The following is a 22,680-nucleotide window of genomic DNA, read 5'->3' on the forward strand; positions in this document are numbered from 1 at the left end:
CACTTTATCTACTCGCGATTAGACGAGCAACGTTTTCTCCCTCAAAATTAAATTGTTTCGGCGCCCATAATCAGCGCAAGCCGTGTTTCCGTGCTCAAAATAATTAACGAATTTTGTTGTAGTGTTAAATTTGGCAGTGTGGTATTGTGTTGTTGTTGCTGTTGTTTTAAGGCAGCATTCATGGTGTTTGTCGACTACTAAATGGTCATTTACACCGGGCCGAATTTCTTTATTCTTTCCGAAAATGCCGATTTATAGCACGGCCCACTGCTAGACTTTTTGTAAGACAACGCTTAATTGGACGTTGAGCGTGTTATTGTGTAGCCTATGCCTTGGAATTGGAATTAATTCCTTACTTCAAAGGCTTTGCGAACTTGATCGGGTGGTGCTACAATCCAGCTCGATTTGTCTTTACAATCAGCAAGCAATTTCTGCGAAAAAAGCTACGTGAGAACCCTTAAAATTTTGTGTTCGACGTAAATGACTTATTACGGATTGAATAAGCGCTTTCTCGTTTGCAATCATCTGTTACGTTTAGGCTATTAATGTTTCTAAGATCGATGCGGTCGTACTCTCAAATTATCATGCAAAGCCACTTATCCAAATCAACTTTAACTCATTACTCAATACTCATACGACGCATTGTGCGTAGAATTAAGTTCGCATTCGTTTGATCACATCTTATTGTTGGCCGCTCAATCAATTTTTAAATGAAAAGTGAGTCGTGAACTGAAAAAGGTTTGGAGGCACTGCATTCAACGATAGCATTGTTGCGGTAGCGACCCAAATCTATGCTATAGGCCAGTGGTTCTCAACCTTTTTCACCTCGCGGACCGGTAAATTTAATAAAAACGTCTGGCGGACAGGTGAAGCCAAAATGCAACCGTTTGCAACCGTTTTTTGGAATGTTATGGTGCTGCAGTGATTCCCAAGCGCGGCCCCGAGGGCCGCATGCGGCCCCCAGATAGACTTCTTGCGGCCCCCAAAATATATTAACAAATCGATTTATGCCAAAAAATATAATTTATAAAATACTCTTGCTTGGCTTGGCCTCTGTAGTTTTTAATTATAGAATTGCAGGAAAGTTGTCATAGACTGCTAACGTTACGTCACTGCTGTTTCAATGCAATGTGCTCTAACTTTCCAGATGAACGAGCAGTAGCTATAGATATAAATAGGTATTGATAACTTTCAAAACGGGAGGAAAATCCTGAAAAAATTGTAGATTTTTCCCATACTTCGTGGTCGCTTGACTAAAAAGAAAAAGAGGCTCAACTCCCAGAAAATACAGTTATTCTTTCACATTAACAGGTGGTTGACTGAAAATAAGGTCAACTTTCCGGTCCAGCTCCCGAAATAGCCGCCGTAGCGTTCCTACAGTGCTGACTTAATGTATATCAGTCGAATTTGGCCCTACATGTAACCAAAATCCTCAAAAAAGAAGACATTTGGGCGTCCTCCGAGGACACTTAAAAAAAAATCAAAAAAGAGGACAAATCATCTTAAAAGAGGACGTATGGTAACCCTATGATAACTAGATATGCAACACGTGACTCACGGTTGAATACGCCGAGATGCATACTGCTTAGCCGGCTAAAAGCAGCATATACTAATTGGTAGTCCTATAGTCAGGGCGGTAACTGCCGCACCCTAAACCCCCAATTGAGGGGGGCCGAGCTCGAAGGGGGCCCAAAATTATTTCGTGAATTAGCATAAATTATAGAGTATTTTTTAAAAATTTATGCAACTTTTTCAAAAAATTTTCGCGCTTTGGGCGATTTTAATTCGCCACATATCTTGATTATTGGGTACTCTTCCCAAAGAAAAAATACGCAAGATATATAGAAATGGGCAATTGGGCATATCAGCATTGGCCATGTACCACGTGACTCCAAGAAGTGTGTCAGAACGATCGGCAGCGAGAAAGCCTTGACCGTCAAGGACTGCTTTTATGTAAACTTTATATAAACTTCGTTATATATATCCATATAGGTTTATTTGTCAATAGGCGCCTAAATGACTGGCACGGAATGTTCCTGTCTTGGCAATCTGAACCTCGCAAGACAAATACAATCCCGCAGGAAAGAAAATTCTATGCCAGTGAAGAAATACCAATCTGAAATCGTGTGATCTTTCAGTTTAGTAGGTTTGGGCAATTCTACATTTTTTGATATAGAAGACAGGATGTCACGAAATAACATTATGTAAAGAAGTCATACCTACGGGTCCGGCCGCCCGAAGATGTTTAATTTTACGGGGTATGCAGTTTCAAAGACACCGATCACTCAGCTCTACCGGTAAATCTGATTACGTGGGCAAAGAGGACAACCATGCAATTCCCGATCTTATTCACCGATTTTATCATGAATTATCGAAATATTCGCGCGTCGCGCTGTCTCACTAAACAGTACAACTTTAATTTCGTGGCAAAAGCAAACAACGTGATGCGGGGTCAGTTTATAACCCTATGGGAGCCCGGGGTCCTGACGAAGTGCTGTTACGTAGCTGCCAACGGGTATACCCCCCGAGATGTTTAATTACTATTGAGGGGGCCTAAACCTTTTCAAACACACCTCACTCAGCTCTACCGGTAAATCAGATTACGTGAACAGAGAGAGGACGAAAATTGATAGCTATACATGCAATTCCAGATCATATTGACCGATTCAGTCATGAAACTAAAGAATTTACTCGCGCTTCGCGCGTTTAGGCGAGAAAAGCTGATTCACTCAACGGACACCCAATGCAGCAGATAAGTAGCGGTAAACAGTGTACAGTTTTAAAATCTCGCCAGGGCAATAAAACTACTCCGAAATAGCCATGATGACTGTTTGGGTCCGTTTCATTGTCGTAGTATTCGTGCGGCCCCGACCGTACTCTGAAATTCTAAATTTGGCCCTCACACCGAAAAAGTTTGGGAACCACTGTGCTAGAGGGTCCCATTATGCAACAATGCTGAAGTGCATACCGTCTCCAAATGTAGGCTATCAACTGGAGCAATCAAAATATATAATAATCCCTTAAAATCATTATCTTCCGTCGCTTTGACAACAATTTCGACGAGGACTTGCATGGGAATATCAGCTTACGCCTCAACGGTCTAGGCCAGACCGAACAATGTATTCAACGTCTGAATATTGTTACATTAATATTGAGCAGAGTGTAAAACGGGTTTCTATACTTGCTACCGCTATTTTCCATTGTTATACAGGAGTAGGCAACTCCCCAATCACACCGATTTGGTTTTGGGATACAGTAAACATATCAAATCAAGACGGACCCCATACGGCCACTAGATTTTTTCATTAGACAACGATGCATTCTTTATATAAATTTGATTGATTGGGTAAGTAAGCATTATTCGCTAACTACCTACATGTAGCGCAGTGGTTCTCAAACTTTTTAGACACCCCCTCATGATACTGAAAAATATCGCGCATCCCTGATCGTCAAATCACAGAATGCAACCAGATTGCTGGCATTCCCAGCGGATATTTTTATGGCATGGAAGTATATGACTGATGATGGGGAAATATGAAATTTGGACTACACACAGAGCGATAACTATGAATTGGAGGTAAATAACGCCTAGCGCGTAAACAATTTTCAGTTGACCGCAGATTCGCCACCCCCAGTTTGAGAACAAGTGATTTAGCGTGTATTTCGCTTTTGTTGCTGTGTGGTTGCGGGTCAAGCTCACAGCTGAGTCCATAAACATTGACAAACGGAAGACTGGATATTTCGAACAAACCAAGTAAATTTTTTGACATTGTCAGGATGCATGCTCGTTTACTGTTGAATTTTCATGCTGCCAATGCCATGCATAGGCCATGCATCTTTTGTGACTTGTAAACAGAGTCCACGTTTTCGGATCTCCGAATATGGTAACGCTCCAATTACTGTGGTTTTCTGAATAAAAGTCACTGCTGCCACAAGTTCATCTTTAATTTGAGATCACTGCGCCAAGAAGCTACAGTCTCACTGGGTAGTTTGTTGAATTGCATGAAAGAATATCCTGTAACTGCTTTTATTATTAAATGTATAGGCTACATGTCGGTATATTATGACACATAATGCAAATTACGATGCCGTTAAATTTTATTGGTACACTTCTCTCCGTCTCATTGGGAATAGTAATTAATGGCTTGGTAGTCGATATTAGCCTACTATAGGTTTTCCCTGTTAGTGAATAGACCGGGGGCTTGAATTTCAGTTTCCAATTTCAATTTGAAGTATCTAGCCCAGGGGTCTCAAACACGCGGCCCGCGGGCCGCATGCGGCCCGCCAGAGCATTTTGTGCGGCCCGCGACGATATTTTACATTTTTATTAATTTGAAAAAACATAAGTGTCACATATATCTTTTCAGGTTATAAAGTGGAAAATCCCTCTTAAATTGCTCCGAAAGCCTTCAACTATTCATCAAACTTCACTATCGCATCAATTGCAAACGCTACCATGCAGTGGAACATTCACTATTTCGCCACATTTCCAATTCATGGTGACAAAACCGGACCCTTAGACGATTCTAGACTGAAGTTTGTGAGTGGAGCTTGGACGCGACCTTTCTTAGAATTACTCCGACTCGGGCTAACTCGATGGCAAAATGAAAATGACTCGAGTGAACTTGGAGTGACTCGGAATGCCGTAAATTTGTTAGAACCATGGACGCAACAAACTAATCACGTATCAGGGGAATAGTAATAGATCAGAAGGTCGCAGCTTGGTATTTCGCTAACTAAGCAAGTGTAGTTATGGCAACCATTGGCAATCTGTTAGTTACATCTTTGGTCACTAGACCATGTTATTAAGGCCACTTAAAGGTACCGAGTACCGAAGTGGTACGCTCCAACGATGTAACAGTAATGGGCCGTTCGGCGTACCGACATTTTAATCTCTAGGACACATTCATTAATATATATGTATTATATTTATATTTTTTTCTGCTCCTATATTTGAAAATATTTGGCCATGAGATTAATAACATACTTATAAGAAGTATACATGAATCCTGGATTGGAATTACAATGTTCAAATTTAAAATGTTTTGATATCACAACAGTCTCTATTATCATTCTGTTCGATTCAAAATATTCATAGTAGCCTAGCTGAAAATTATAACCCGATAGCAGTTATGATGGCATCATACATTTGTCCGCCCATATGGTGTCTATATCTTATGGTTAATATATATATCAAGTCCAACAACAATTCTATTCAAATAGTTATAAATGAGATGATTCTTCTCGTGCCAGGCCTAAATTGATACAAACGTAAATCACATTTTGACGACGTGTGTTTACTGTCAGTCTGCTGGATCGGCTCACTTTCAATAGGAAGATTCATTCCCGCCAAATAAGGCCTACTTGGACATACATAAAATATCCCTATAAATGCTGCTGCCCGCGGCGTCGTCAAAACTGGAAAACTGACCCGCAAGCACATTTGAGTTTGAGACCTCTGATCTAGCCTATGCTCATGCGCATTTTGCAACAAAGAAACATTCAAAGTGTAGATGTGCTAGCTCATGAAAACGAAGTCTTCTGCGACATTATATCGTTTCCGTCGCTTACGGCGTAGATACCAATAACAACAAAACTTTCAAACATATCGATGACGTATCGTGTTGTTATAGCCTAAGTCATCTTTCGTTACTGATTTACCTTGCAGCCGAACGATATAGAAACTATGCAACTTCTGCTTTTAAGGTCGCTCACTTGTCGGCAACCACAGAGCTCCAGGCAAGGGTGTGCGGTATAAGTACAATTGAAGGCATATATGTCAGTAAATCACTTGTAGACTGCCTATCATGCTTCATGATGCTATCGTGGCTTGCGTAATGTAATTCGATAAAGGAATCGCAGAGTAATTATTGTCGTTTTAATTCTTCCTATTCACGAAATCACATCATTTTACATTTACATTATTAAACCTAGTTGTTGATCACATGCAGGCCTTTAGAACAGGGCCCTCAATATTTTTCATAAGTTTCTTTAGACTCTCGTGGGCCACACATAATCGTGTTGCGGGCCGCAGGTTGCTCATCACTGATCTACATCTAGTGTCACACAAAGACCAATGTAAAGGCTGATACTACACACCATTACCTCGAGCAGAAAAGATCTAGTGACGCCCGATAACTATGGCTACTTTTCTTTGGATATCCAATAGTGAGTTATTGTCATTCAGTCGTGCGTGTCATATCCATTGAGCTGTTCGCTCCGCGGAGAACGAAATGACGCATAACTTCTGCTTTCGCGTTGCCACTGCTTTGGTTACAATCAGCTCAGGATTTTCAGTTTCAGTTTTACCAAACGGTTCTTTTGCTAGTTGTGTTTTCGCAGCGTTGCAACATTAATCAGAATGATGTGGCCATATCATCGTAATACCAATTGCGTATAATGATCGTTACTAAGTATTAAAGGTCATGATCATTCAATCACGTTGTCTGATTTTACTTGTGGCACGCGTGCCAGGAGATGCGGACCCCTGACATATAGGAACTTAGACGTGTGTTCTTAACTTTGATCAACAAGAGATCTCGGAACAGAGCGCAATTTATGATAGCTCTCCGTCTCTATTTCTCTAACGCCTTTCGTGTGCTAGTGCTATTACGTGAACAGTGATTTTATCGGCGGTTGACGATATGTTTATTTGCTATTGGAAGTGAAGTATCGACGAAATATTGTAATTACCTAGTATAGGTCAGCGGTGTGCAATCAGCGGCCCGTGCAGAAGTGCCAAATGTCGTATGGTCAGTGACAGTTTGTAATTTAGCATGGTTTGGACTAAGTTTAGAAACGATAAGAAAAGGGCCAGAATAATAACAAAATCAGTAAAATATGTAGGCTATATGTTTTCTTCCTAGATGAGAATTTTGACTAAATTTATTGAGGTGCTTGAAAAATTCTTCACGTCATGATTCGTCTCATGTTATGTAATCCCGGTGAGATGGCGAGTCTTACAACTATTAAAAGCCTCTGCATGATCCGTGGTTTCACAGCATTAGTTATATCTGGCCAGCCTGAAATGTTTCACAGGTGCTTCTATCCATGAAACAACTTCTCTGTCGCCTACAATGAATCGCGTATTGCAAATACCAGCGGATGGTGACGCCCATATATGGTCGTAAAAATTGCCGATGATGTGTGGTAGTTGGGTATATTTCAACTTCGTTGTAAATGTACTTCGGATTTACGGAAATCAGCGCCATAGCTTCAGCATTTTGCTCCTGTAGGCCTAATTGTCTATTCCACGGTCGCAGTTTCCTCTGTAGTCTGTGTAGTACGGCGAAGTGCTTGCTAGCCATAGGTAGTTACAGATGTCGATATTGCTAGTGTGCCGCTAATCTATTGTTCATTGCAAGTAGATGTAACGATTTCTAGGATGTGTAAGAACAATTTTAGGTAGAATCAGAAAATGAAAGGTAAAAGTGTACTTTAAACAAACCGCGCTTGAGGCCTGAAAATGACTTGCCTATGTAGGATCGTTGGTTGCGGCGACTTAATTCCGTTTCAAAAGTTGATTGGTCGTCGGACTTGAGCACGTCAGTCTGTGTTTGATTTACCTAGTCATGCACGTTTGCTCATGTCGAAACATGGCGGTGCGCAGAGTGCAGCAATCGAAGTAAGATTTTGGAAATTGATTCGGAGTACAGTTAGTCTACTTCAAGCAAAAATGCAGAGAGTGTGCGAAGTTGCTTTTGAAAGAGTGTAACATTATTATACGTAGAGATAAATTAATATGGTACAACTGGTGATGGGCCCAACTTCAAGAGCTTGTTAAGAACTAGAATAGGGAAAAGAAGTTTTCGAGGAGAACTGTGTACTTTTACGGCTACCTAGTTTCCTACATTCTACAATTGGTGCTTCTGAACAAGTGAATGGACGATCCCTGCGTGCAGTTACTTGTACCCAACGCAACGCTCGCAGCTCGTCGCTGATCTATTTATATCACAAATTACATTTTTGCTGTCATGAAAATGAATCTATATGCAGACGAGCATGCGCAAACATCAATACGTCGAAGGTGCAATTGTTTGAGCTTTTCACCAATTCAATAGTGAATGAATTAGCGAGGATTAGGTCATGTTGGAGGCTATGCCAAGAAGCATGTTTCAGATGGTTCTGGAATTTACGTGAAGAACGAGAATGCATTTACGTTACATTCCTTTTGAAACAGATGTAGCTTGTTGTGTATACCGAATACCGGTATCTGGTTTACATTAGAATCGACTCCCTGGCGATATGATATAATACATATTTCCACTGCACGCCGATTATCAATTCTATGCACGTCCCGATTGCTGTTGATATCTGCAGCGCATTTACTATATGATACCACATCAGGGAAATATCAGGTCGATGTAACCATGCCCAAAGGCTATGACGTAACCAGAGGTGGTCAAAGTAGTCAAGAAATCTACTCAAGTAGAAGTAGAAGTAGCGACGAAAAAAATCTACTCATGTGCGAGTAGAAGTACTACTTCCATAAGCAACCTAAAACTACTTGAAGTATAAGTAGAATTGACTGACTTTAAAAGTACTCAAGTAAGTAGTTATGAAAACGATCCTAATTCGTTCATATGGATTGTAAAAACGTGCAAATTGAGCTATGCGATAGGTGACCAGCTTGATTCATATTGATGCATACCAGCAGGTATCCAATTTTCTATAGCATAAGTATTCGTCCACATCATGGGATGAAAATGATAGTATTGATATGGAAATGCGATGCTAATCCTCTGTTCTCTCGAACAGCACGTTTTAGAAAATAGCATGGCATGGTACCATTCCCCATATTATAAGGCCTGTAGTTTAGTCGAAAAGGTTAGTTATCTATACTGTGGCCATCTCTGGTCACATAGCGATGCCGATGCGGAACTAAATTTATCTTATCATGTAATCATCGATTTTAGTGGTGTTGGTGGTAGTTATTTCGGACTGGCTGGTTTTAATATAATGGTTGAAGCAGCGTCGACGTCTAGAAGTCAAATTACAATTAGGCTACAACATTAGCAAACATTCGCTCTGCGTTAACAAAGTACACTGTTGACCATCATCATCATTGGTTTATTAGCAATTTTTATCAGTTCAATACACCAGAAAAATGCGATACAATGAAAAGATGGTAAGGTGTCGAAGCGACTTGGAGTAGTCTATGAAATCAGGCACCCAACCTTGGCCTAGGCGATGTAAAGAGGAGTCATGCACGCTGAATGAAAAGTAGCCTAAATAAGATAGTATGGAAAAAAGCAAGCAACAAGGAATGGGCTGGCATGTCATGGAAGACAAGATCGACAGGTCAGGTCCTGGTCTGGTAATCTTGAGGATGGACTAGTATTCATAGTAGTAAATTGTAGTTGTAGTAGTTATTGTAGAATTGTAGAAGTAATTCTCTGATGATTGTGAAATGCTGTGGCTAAATGCAATTACCTTTCATTACTTTTTTCGAGCTTGCCGTTCATCGCTTAGACTGCTGTTCCTATGATATCTGTTTATTCGTTGCTGCTCTAATAATGTCTGCTGTGATTTGCATTGTTGTTCTTATAATCTCTGTGCTTTGTATTACTGGTAATCTGTGATTTGTCAGTGCTTTTCTAATAATGTCTATAGCAGAGGTCTCAAACACGCGGCCCGTGATACCATTTTGTGCTACCCGCGACGACATTTTGGATTTTGAAGCATAGGCTACGACAATATTTAACCGCCACATATCTTTTTTAGATTTCAGAACTTCAAATTCGTTTTGGTCCAAAAGCCCATAACTTTCTCCAAAAGTGACCATGCAGTTGAAGATCAACTAATACGGCACATTACCTGTTTAGGATGGTAAGACATGACCCGTTGATGATTCGTGACTAAAAATTGTGATTTGGACTTGGGCGCGACCTTTTGTAGAATCGCTCGAGCTAAGACTCAATGGGTGATAAAATAAAAATGACTCTAGGTGAGTCGCGTCAAACGTTACAATCAGAAAAGGACTTATTGTGGCTTGGAACGCAATGACTCGGTACAACCACGGACGCAACAAACTATCAAACTGTTTTGGGTAATGGTAATATATCAAAAATTCGTAGCTTGCGTTGCGTATTTAGATAATTTAGCAGGTCGGTATGGCAACCACTGGTATTATATTGCCCTCTTGATGTATATTACATCCTGCGTCATCTGGGGGCTCAATATCTAGGATATATCTAGAAAACCTTCTTCCGCCTGAGCAGAAAGGATGCAAGGAAGGTGCCCTTGGCTGTAAGGACCACCTGCTCCTTGACAAAACCATTCTTGAAAACTGCAAGAGGAGACACACTAACCTCAGCATGGCATGGATAGACTACAAAAAAGCTTTCGATTCAGTCCCTCACACATGGATACTGAAAACAATGCGTATGTACAAAATGAATCCGATCATCATCAGATTTATTGAAGATTCAATGAAAAATTGGCATACCAAACTGTTGATCAAACATGACCAAGGCGAAACAGAAACCTGTACAATTCAGATACGGAATGGTATCTTTCAAGGCGACTCATTCTCACCACTTCTATTCTGCCTCAGTTTAGCTCCACTCGGTGAGTTGCTGAGAAAAAATGAAACAGGATACGTGATGAAAAAAGCAGCAAACTCTGAAGGTCAAAAGATTCATCACCTTTTGTTCATGGATGATCTGAAACTGTACGCGAAATCCGATGCAGACCTGAATAACCAAATGAAAATTGTTCATGAGTTTTCGGAAGATATAAAAATGAAATTTGGCTTGGATAAATGCTCAAAACTTACCATACGACGCGGAAGAGTCACCAGCACTGGCGACATGAGCTTCAAACTGGGTGAAACCATAACAGAATTGAATGCCGAAGATCACTATAAATATCTAGGGATCTGTGAAAGCGACAACATTAAACATGCTGCAATGAAATCAAGTCTGAAAAAGGAATACATTAGCAGGCTCAAGTCAATTCTCAAAACTGAACTCAATTCCAAAAACAAAATCAATGCCATAAACAGTCTTGCAGTGCCTGTCTTGAGATATAGCTTTGGTGTGGTGAACTGGCGCAAAGATGAAATTAAAAAATTGGATACAAAGACGAGAAAATTGATGACAATGCACCACATGCATCACCCAAAATCTGATACACAAAGACTGTACATCCCCAGAAAAAAAGGTGGTCGAGGACTACAAGAAATTGAACAAACTTTCAAAACAGAAATCATCGGCTTGTCACAGTACATCAACAACAGCGAAAACATTTACTGCATACTCATTGCACAGGAAGACAAACAGCGCAAAACAAAATCTCTGAGCTATCGTCACGACAAGTACGTCAGAGAAGTCAACATGGAAACAGCTAACCTGTACACTGCTGAAAACACTGTTGCCAAACCCACAACAATAGCAAAAGCAGCACGAGTCCAGTACAAAAATGCAATGCTCAAAATGAGAGAAACGATATGGGAATCGATGCCTCTTCATGGACAGCACAAGAAGTTAACTTCGCAGCCCCATGTAGACGAGCTTTCATGGACCTGGCTATCCAGCTCTGGCCTGAAACCGGCAAGCGAAGGATTCATTTTCGCAGCACAAGACCAATCGCTTCCTACAAAATACTATCGCAAAAGAATTCTGAAGCAAAACACGGACGGCAAATGCAGAATGTGCCACAACCAAAATGAAACTGTAGCACATCTCATGTCCGGCTGTGGCGCACTTGCAGCTACCGAATACACATGGAGACACAATAGGATTGGTCACTACATTCATCTTGAATTATGCAAACATTTTGACATCACCACTTCGACAAAAAATTGGTATGATTACAGCCCAGCACCAGTGACAGAAAACGAACAAGTAAAAATTCTGTGGGATGTACCAGTTATAACTGACCGCGAAATCAGGAGCAACCGCCCGGATATAATCGTCAAACTAAAAAAGAAAAGAGAATGCTTATTCATTGAACTGGCTGTCCCAGCTGATCACAACCTACTGCAAAAAGAATCAGAAAAATACTCCAAATACGCAGACCTCAAAATGGAATGTGAGAAAATGTGGCGATGCAAAATAAACATTGTACCGATAGTCATTGGTGCTACAGGGGTCGTGAGCAAAAAACTCATGAGGCATATCCAACAAATTCCGGGTAACGTTCGATTCGACATGATCCAGAAAATCACATTATTGGGCACTGTGCACATTCTTCGGAAGGCCTTGAATGCACCACTGGACTAAAATTACACTTGTGAATCACAGCATAATTTCTGTAATTTCGATTCTTCATCTTCAATCATCTCTACCTCTGCTCTGTAACCCTTGCCAATTCTTCATCTGCTGCAATTCTGTAATCTGACTTCTCCGTGTATTGCATAGGAATAACAATTTGAATGTATTACTGAAATTTTAAAAATTTACTCCAATCTCGCCATTTTCCTTTGGGGGCAGGTTGCTCCCCGGATTATGTGTGTATCTACCAGTTTTACTGTGAATAAAGAATATAATAAAGTACTCAGAAGTACGGCTGAATCTCGGATTAGGGTGTATACAGCTCAAATGCTCTGATATCAGATCAATCTTTGTAAAATTCTAAAATATTGTACCTATAATTGTGGCACGTCAAATGTCCGCTAGCTACAAAATTATAACGCGACAACTTCCATGATGTCATGATGCATTTCTGCTCTAGAATGGTGCCAATAATTAATTACTTTGCTAAACTATGCCAAGTAAACCTACAACAACGATTTTATTCAAATATTAAAAAAAAATTGTTCGGGCGCTTCTTCGATATACGCCACAGATCGAAACAGGGCTCCCCATGATACCAGCAAGTGTTTTCCATGAATACGATAAAATTTTATAAACAGCAAAAAAATTAATTATTTTTGCCTTTGGAGATACGGATATTAGGTTTGGGGAATGGAGATATTAGGGCTGGATGTGGGTTAGGGTATCCCAAGATTACGGTTAGAGGAGGGGGATATTAGGGTTTAGAAAGGGGGGATATTAGGGTTGGAGGTAGGTTAGGGTCAAAGTTGAGGTAATAATATCCCCCTCCCCCAACCCTAATACCCCTCCCTCCAACCCTAATACCCCCTCTCCCCCAACCCTAATATCACCCTCTCCTCCAACCCTAATATCCCTCTCCCCCAACCCTAATATCCCCCTTCGCCGACCCTAACACCCCAACTCTAATCTTGGGATACCCTAGCCCCAACGTTGACCCTAACCCACATCCAACCCTAATACACGTCTCTCCAAAGGCAAAAAACATTTATTTTGACATCTATGAAATTTTTTCGTGTTCATGGGAAACACTTGCTGGTGTCATGGGAACCCTATTTCGATCTTGGGCGTATATCGAAGAAGCGCCCTTTTTCGTGCCAGGCGTGAATTCACAGTAGTAAATCACATGTTAGCTATGAGTGTGGAATGCCAGTCTACAAGGTCCCGTCAAAGAAGACCTACTTGGAAATACATTAAATACCCCAATTGTTGGTGCTACGGCCCGCGGCGCCATCTAAAAGTAGGAAATTGGCCAGCGAGCACATTTGAGTTTGAGACCTCTGGTCTTTGTTTTGTCATTGTTGCTATAATAATCTCTGGGATTTGTATTGCTGTTCTAATAATTTCTGTGATTTGCATTGTTGTTCTAATAATCTCTGTGATTTGTAATACAGTTCTAATAATGCCTATGGTTTGTCATTGCTGTTCTAATAATCGTTTTTAGTCATTTGCGTTCGGTCCTAGATTCAATACCTCCCAAGGCAGATGAAGTTCATGAACTGCTTCAAGTAAACGGTGTTATCTCTGTGTGCTACCCTTGCTAGTTCCTTCCTATACTCAGGGCCGTAACAGCACTTCGTCAGCTCCCCCGCAAAACTTTGGTCTTGGTCCCCCCAAAGGGTTATAGGCCGAACTTCTGGGGGGCTTCTCCCCCCAGACTCCCCTCCTGCGATACCCTGTTTACCGCTATTTATCATATTGTTGGGAGTTTGTTTAGTTAATCAGCTTTTGTCCCCTAAGCGCGCGAAGCGCGGAAAATTTCTAGAATTCATGATTGAATCGGTCAATATGATCGGGAATTGCATATATATTGTTATCAATTTTTATCTTCTCTCTGCTCACGTAATTAGATTTGCCGGTAGAGCTGAGTGAGGTGTGTTTGAAAAAGTAGGACGACTCAATAATAATTAAACATCTTCGGGCGTATACCCATTGGCAGGAACGAAACAGTACCTCGTCAGGCCTCCAAAAACGTGGGTCTTGGGTTCCCATAGGGTGTAAAACGACCCCCCTCCATCACGTTGTTCGCGTTTGTCACGAAATCATCTGCACTGTATTGTGAGGCAGCGCGAAGCGCGAAAATTTTCGATAATTTATGATAAAATCGGTCAATCATATCGGCGATTGCATATATATTATGCTATCCATTTATTGTCCTCTCTACTCACGTAATTAGATTCACCGGTATAGCCGAGTGAAATGTCTTGAAAACGGGAGGGCCCGTGAATAATAATTAAACATCTTCGGCGGGCGGACCCGTTGATAAGACTTCGTTATATGATGTTATTTCGTTATTTCCAGTCTGCTATAACAAAAAATATATAATCGCCCAAACGCGATTTCAACTTGGTATTTCTTCACTGGCATAAAATTTTTCCCAGCTGGATGGTATTTGTCTTGTGAGGTTCAGATCTGCAAAGACAGCAATATTCGGCGCCAGTCATTTAGGTGCCCATGGACAATTAAACCTGTATGTATTTTGTATATAAAACGAAGTCTTCGGTCAGCATAAGGGCATAGACCTTTTCGGCCAAGGTGTTCTCGCTGCAGATCGTTCTGGCACACTTCTTGGAGTGGCATGCTATATGGCCTAAAACTTGATTGTGTGTCTTGGTGGGTCGTGGCGCGGTAATGGCCCACTACCCAATAATAAAGACAAATGGCTACTTTAATCTCGCACACAGCGCGAAAAATTCTTGAAAAAGTTGCATAAATTTTCAAAAAATGCTCTATGATTTATGCTAATTCACGCAATAATTTTGGTCCCCCTTCTAGCTCGCCCCCCCCCCAATTTGGGGGTTTGGGGTGCGGCAGTTACGGTGCTGCCTATAGTTGCCAGTAAAATTTTCGATTCATTTTCCTTTCGTTCTGTTTCAGAGATACAACTAGTGATATTTTAGTGCAGAACTATACTGAAGGGAGCTGTACATTTGGATTCTTCGACAGTGTTATGGAATAGCCTTCCTCTACCGATATGGATGTTTCAGATACGTGACGAGATTCTTCGGATTATATCGTAGTCTGGGATTAAGCTCTTTGGAGTCGAAGGGAGATGTCCTCAGAGACTAAAGATGTCGAAGGGATTCGGATTCTCGAAAAGCACTATCCGCTCATCACTGACTTACCGGTACCTAACATCGTCGAGTCCAAGCAACTGATTCCAAATCAATGAAATACTATTCTACAGTGTCCCGAGCGTAATCGGATGATCGTGCGTTCAAAGTAGTGACTTTAGGCCTACGATACCATAGTTCATAATGTTTGCATATGTTTTAGGGGTCGCAAAACGCTGACCTTTTTTATGTAGTAAGTAGCCATGAGTAGGTATGGACGCAGAAGATAACCCCTTTTTTAGTAATCAGCTTATCAAATGTAGAGATGGGTCACGGAACGTTCTATAATCGGAATTGGGCCGCAGCCATATGAAAAGTTTTATGAACCACTGATTTAAAGATTGATGAGATTAATATGCCAAACTTTATTTCAATTTTAGCCTATACTAAAGCGACTAAAGCACCAGTAATCTTAAGTATGGCTGACGGAGATCATAAAACAAGCTCGGTCACTGGTGATCCCGATTCGAGAAAGACGGTGTCACATTGTGGTAAGTAGGTATTAACACACCTGGTTTAGATAGTCCTACATATCAAGAAGGAAATTCATTTGAAATATGGCCTTGCCTGCAGTCCCATCTATCCACCTATTTAGTATAGCAACTTCAAGTTGTTCCCACTCCAGTCAGGTAGTCGTTAAGTGTGGTAGTTCTATCTTAATATATCAAGGTTAAGAACAGGCCTTGACCCTAATCAAATTTTGGGTCACTCCTCGGTATCAAAGTACTTTTTTATAGTACTTGAGTAAGCGTAGCTCTCTTGAGTCTTGAGCTCAAGTCATGTCCAACTCACTGTTTCACAACTCGGCTTGAACGATACCAAATCGAATGCCCCGTACTTAAAATAGACTATTTTTCTCTATTACCATGTTTATTAAACAGGTTAGTGATCCGGTCGTATTATTCAAGTACCAGTAGGCTATTGATATACACCAGTGGCTGGAACCTTTTTTCGTATGAAGAGCCATGTTGGCCCCAGACATGGGGTGATTACTTCATGAATGTAATCGATTGCGATTACGATTACTTCAGAATCACGCCACTACGATAACGATCACGATTACAGCAAAATCAGGAAGTAGTCGATTACGATTACGATTACATTGGAAAAGTAATCACGATTACTCACGATTACATTTATTTTGCTTATTCTTAAAACTAATCTTAGAAGATCTATTGGAGGACAATATAAGTCCTAATGATTTAACAACTTTCTTTAGAAATGAAGCGTCAGTTGCTTGTTACGTCACGATGTAGCCATTTCCCAACAGTATAGAATTGATCGCACCAAACGATTTGTATTCTTGCCTGCTAGGTCCGTAACTGCCGCACCCAAAAATCACCAATAGGGTGGGGAGCGAGCTCTAATTGGAATCAAAAATACTTCGTAAATCATCATAAATTATGAAGTATTTTCGAGAGATTTAATTAACTTGAAATTTTTTTCGAGTTCTGCGATTTAAATGTTTCTAGATAGCTCAATTTTGAGATTCATACCTGTCCCCCTCAAGAAAAAAAAACATGCATAATTTATGGTAATAGGCATTTGGGTGCCGGTCATTACCGCGCCACGACACACAAAAAGACATATGCAGTTTCGGCCAATATGCGACTCCACGGAGTGTGTTTCTAAAGAAAGATTTTTTCCGAAACTTAGGGTATTTGGCCAATGGCCATTATCAATATCCGCGCTGGGCGGGCGTGACTAATAGTGCTGTCCTTCCAATCTGAGCCCACAATGCAAATGCCAACCGAGGGCACCCACAAACGAATAAAGGCATGACAATTTGTGTGCACGTCTAACGAAGGTTTTTCTTTTGGTCTGCTACGTTTGGGCGACTGCAATATCTTTTTATTACATAACAGACCGGAGGTCACGATTTAACAACATACAATGCAGTAATTATAACAACATACCAGATGGTAATGATTATGAATTACGTCCCCCGGATCTACAAGTAAATCTGACAATCAGGGACTGGGGAGGATCAAAAATGAATAATAATATAATTAGGGTTGCATTTAAAACAAACAGTGTTTTAAAACACTTTGTTTAAAACAGAGGTCTCAAACACGCGGCCCGCGACCACATTTTGGAAATTTAAGTATTCGACAATATTTGTCAATGCCACATATCTTTTTTAGATATAATAACTTGAAGTTTAACCTAAAACTGCTATAAAAACACTGAAATCTCAACAAAATACACTATGACATCACTTTTAAAAGCTACCATGCGGCAGAAGATCAGCAATTACATCACATTTCTAGTTCATGATGATAGAACATGACCCGTTGATGATTCGTGACTGAAAATATTGTGATTTGGTTATGTGAGATCTTTCGTAAAATTACTCGATTTTGGATTGACCGGGTGATTTAATAAAAATGACTCGAGTTGAGTCGATCGAGTCAAAGGACTTACAACGCGGAACGGTGACTTGGCAATCCTACGGACGTAGCAATCTATGAAACTGTCATGGGGAATATATATGAATCATTCAAAGATGATATGGATCCAATCCTGTATCATTAAAATGTAGATAAAACAATCGAGGTGTAGCTCTTGTGCACGAGTCAGCAACTGATAAAGAGATGTAACTTACTAATTTTCTCATTACACACTATACTGATTACAAGCACGGGCACTCTCACTAAGTAAACTTTGGCATTTGTCTATCTACATGCACTTGGTCAAGTATTCAAGGAATGGGACTTGCATTCTTTGACAATCATTTGTTCGACCCACGCAGCTGACCTACACTACAAATATTTTTGATTTAGCGTTTCGTTATATTTAAATCCATTGAACAATTTTACAAAACCAGACAATGTATTGATAATCTGTCACAGTATCACGGTATAATTCCAAATATTGCATCAATTTGTGACTGCGTCGCGAAGATACATATTGCGATTTTCTTCCAATTTGATTAATATTGTTAATAATAACAGTGATTGATGGCACATGAAAATCATATCCTAGTAATTATTAGTAATTTAAAGATAGCTTTGAAAGCAATTGTCTTCATAATAATGAAGTTGGAGTCGGAGTCAGGGTCCTTTTCACAAACTCTGACTCTGACTGCCCCTCCGACTCCATTAGGCATAAAAATTTTAAACTTCGACTCCGCCTCTACTGACTCCGACTCCACAGCCCTAACTCAAAAGTATTCCAGGTTGTCAATGATGAGCCATGAATTAATTATAACCATCATGACAGGTAATGCGAGTAGACAAATGATACTAAAAAAATATAAGTAATTCCCTAATGACCACATTTGATTCCCCCTTTTTTCAGCCACAGCAGCAGACTTGGACAATGGACAACTAGAAAATTTTCAGCTTTTCTAAATTAGATTAGAATTAGAATTCGAGCTACAAAATATTTCCAAATTAGATTAGAATTAGAATTACAGCTTGACATCTTTTTCCAAATTAGATTAGAATTAGAATTAGAGCTACACAGTTTTTTCCAAATTAGATTAGAATTCGAATTTCTGATTTCGCAAAAAGTTGAAAATTAAATGAAATTGTGACTTATAAATAAATACAGCGAAATTCAAGCTCAGTTCATATCAAATCTCAGTGCGCATTCTCATAAACATGAGAATGGTTAACGTCTGTAGCCTACAACATGCTTTTTTCGTTTTACACTCTACCAGGGGTCACCAACATGCGGCCAACGATCTGATTTGTGATTTTGGAAGAACGCGATAAACAATTTTAAATGCTGAAGTTGATTTCAAGTATCAAATTATTGTAGTTGTTTCAAAATGACCCATTCGCCTGTGCCAAACACCACTATTCCTCACTCTCGGAAATGGCTTCGGCCATGGAAACAGCGTTGGAGATTAAGCTGATATGAGCATATTGCCTTGACGTAAAATGGCCCAGACACTGCCAAGATCGAGACGCTTATAAAACGTCATTGGGCTTTCCCACAAGATCAATCTTTAAGATGAGATAGCGTTTCAGCTAGTAACATCCCCGCATATCTCCAATATCGATTCATTATTCACTGAAAAGCCTGGTCAGGTATCGCGCGCAGCTTTTAGTTCAAAATGAAATGAAGTTTATGATCATTCATCATATTTCATGTTTTATATGTACCCCATTAATAGAATATTAGTTTTTTGTCGTAGCCAAGCCCATCGCCCATGATAGTGAGCACGGCGTTGTAATAACGTAAAGCTTTAAAAACATGGTTGCTCATGCTCAACTGTGTGTGGGCTATTTTGTCTCGATATTGCATTATTGCATGGCTCTCTTTCATGACTGCAAAAAAGCTGATATTGCATAGTCATGCCTACAAGTTCCCGAGCAGCAGCCTTAAAATGAGGAAAACGATTTTCTCCTTCCCAGTAACTCAAAACGTCGCAGTCCATGATCATGATCGTGCTCTTCTTCAAATTCTCGTTCCAATTCATTCCCTAATATATTTTCTTTGGTTAGATCTAAAGCAATCATCATCATTTTACTTGATGTAATTATGGGCATGAAGGTGAACAAGCCTGTGTTAACTGTCTTTTTTTCTTCGCTGCTGTACTGTTTGTGATCGAAAATATAATGTTGTTCGGGGACTACACGCTACTATGCCATCATGGCTATTGTTCGTCACGATAAATACTATGATGGTACGGTGTATGCGAGTAATGCAATGATTGCGATGTGCCTTGGCACTGAATTTCCCTGCGCGAGAAGGATATTCTTGTTAACTCGGTGCAAAATGCCACGGACAAAGAGGCATTTTCAGGAAAACAATAAATTAGATTGGAAGTAAAATTAGAGCATAGAAACATTTGACAAATTAGGTTAGAATTAGAATTTGAGCATAGAACATTTCCCAAATTAGATTAGAATAAGAATTAGAGCATAGAAACCTTTCACAAATTAGATTAGAATAAGAATTAGAGCATAGAAACATTTCACAAATTAGATTAGAATAAGAATTAGAGCATAGAAACATTTCACAAATTAGATTAGAATTAGATTACTGGCATTTCGCTCTAATTTAGTGAAATTAGACAACTAGAATTATCTAGTTTTCCAAGTCTGCACAGCAGCATATGAAAATTGAAGACGAGTCCATTTCGTGTTCCACTTTGATTTTTGTTCATCGGTCACTTCAACTTGGAGTATATTTATTTTTAAGGTCAATCAAAAAATTCTTCTTCGCCTTCAATTTCTGATGGAGACTGTATCAAGACTGCACTTTTTCGGAAAGGTAGCTAATTTATATGATGTATTTATGTGATAGGTTTTACTTGTGATTGGTAAATATATATATGACATAAGTACCACCTGATTTGATCCAGACTAGTAATAAATTAATACATAAGTAAGACAAGCCCAACAATGAACAACACATCAATTGGCCTGTTTACATGCTGAAGTTGTCTCAGAGTTGAGTCATCTTGGAGTGACGCCATGTGAAGCCTTACCGATATGTTGAAAATACGATCGAGTTTACATGATCATATTGGTACCGTAGCTAACGTGATGCCATAGTGTCCTAAAATGCTGTGTACAAAAGCAATTCTCACGGCTCACTGCAATTGGTTACGTCACACTTCATTTAGCTAAAGGCAATTCAAACTCTCACACTGCGCACTTGCTCCGAGCTGTGAGTGCTTATTCCAGACGGCATGGTTGCATCACAATGAAAAACTTCGTTACAATGCAAATTGAAAGGCTGATTTGGAGGGGTTCCAGGAACACCACTCACCAGCACTTAAAAATTTATAACATCGTTATCAATGGTGGCTTTCGATTAATACCAGTCTCATATAATTTCGTGATAGGCAAGCCGGTCAAAAATTATCGTCAAATTGCCCTAAGTCAAATGGAAACTGTGACATAGACCAATCGCAGTGAGCCATGAGATTTGCTTGTGCCCACACTACGGTGATATAGCAGTTCAGGAATGACCTCAAGGGTTTTATATTGCCGGGTACAATTACTATAAATATTTTTACCCAGTTCTAGAATAGCCAAGCACATATTGCTTATTTATCGTGGTGCCGAGATGAGCAAGGTATATTGTTTATGAAACGGTATTTGTTTCATAATCTGTGAAACGTAAAAAATAAGAACGGTGCATCTTGTTGGAAAAGCAGGATGATGTAGGGACCAGTGTTGTAATCAATGTTCCCTCTAAGCTGAGCACGTGCGCAAATGAGTAATGCCGACACGGTACCTGAGCACAAGAAATCCGAAGTGATGACCTTTTTCTTAATCATTACGCACTGTTGTCCAAGGGACCGCGCAGTGAGTTGGTGAGTGCATGCTGACTCGTCCAAATTTACCGGGAACATTGGTTGTAATGACTCGGGTCATGACTTGACTTGAGACAGACTCGAGTCAACTTTATCGCTGACTTGGCTTGGCTCGAGTCACTTTGCAAAAATGACTTGGAACTGACGCTTCGCTTCAGAAATGTGGATTGACTCGTGACACGAAGCAAAATCTACGAGTCAATTTCAAGTTACTAAGTAAATGATGTCAATTAAATCACTGTATCCTGCGTATGTTCGGATTGTTCGCAATACACATCTGTCACTTGTAAGAGCAACCATTCATTCACTGATTGTACGTTTCACTTTTTCTCCATTGTAATTTCACAAATAAATTCATCTCAAAAATAAATAATCAAAGCTAACGTTGTCATATTTGTAGTAGATTAATCTAATAGCAACGTATCTCTGTTTCTTAGATGACTTAGTGCTTACATTGCGCAGTGCTCACCTTTATATTCTCACAGATGAGTAGACGCGTGGACTGCATGGGTAGTGTACCATATCAGTTTGTTTCAACGTCTCGAGGCTTCGTATCCGATCCTCCATTCATGGTGGTAATAAAAGACTGCAGCATGTAGCTAGAGTTACTCGCGTATTTAATTAGCAGTTCTTCATGTGCATGAGTGTAGGTATCTTATATATATTAGACTAGTCTAGACCCCTGTGGCCATACTGTTTCACACCCAGGGCTTGACAAGTTTCATAAGATCGCAGGTGGCCCAATAGGCATCCTCCCGCGCACACACTTCGATACCCTCTAATGCCTGCCGAGCAGTGTTGGGATCAAGTCACTACCTTCGAGTCATTTCAAGTCATTGAACATTTTGACGCGAGTCAAGTCAAGTCAATCGATTTCCGAAGGTGACTCGAGTCAAGTCAAGTCACTCGATTTTTGGAGGTGACTCGAGTCAAGTCAAGTCAAGTTGCCTTTTCGAAGTATGGGCCATGATCACGTCATTGCATTTTGCATGCTGTCGGAAATACATATTGAGTG

At 40.1% G+C, this 22,680-nt stretch overlaps 2 protein-coding genes across 2 annotated transcripts in view; one reads left to right on the forward strand and one right to left on the reverse strand.

The window, feature by feature from the left end:
- The window catches only part of LOC145436036 (uncharacterized), a 450,309-nt gene that overhangs the window by 210,882 nt on the left and 216,747 nt on the right, over positions 1–22,680 (reverse strand). The gene's annotated exons all lie outside the window — the stretch shown is intronic.
- The window catches only part of LOC145436037 (uncharacterized), a 50,888-nt gene continuing 41,135 nt past the window's right edge, over positions 12,928–22,680 (forward strand). Inside the window, exons 1-2 of the mRNA XM_080313327.1 lie at positions 12,928–15,879; positions 20,543–20,614. Coding sequence (XP_080169453.1) covers positions 15,744–15,879; positions 20,543–20,614 — 208 coding nt within the window. The 5' untranslated portion in view covers positions 12,928–15,743. The remainder of the gene's footprint in view (positions 15,880–20,542; positions 20,615–22,680) is intronic.

This window comes from Botryllus schlosseri, chromosome 3, assembly GCF_051294905.1.
Source record: "Botryllus schlosseri isolate E-star chromosome 3, Bs_hap1, whole genome shotgun sequence".
Lineage (NCBI taxonomy): Eukaryota > Metazoa > Chordata > Ascidiacea > Stolidobranchia > Styelidae > Botryllus > Botryllus schlosseri.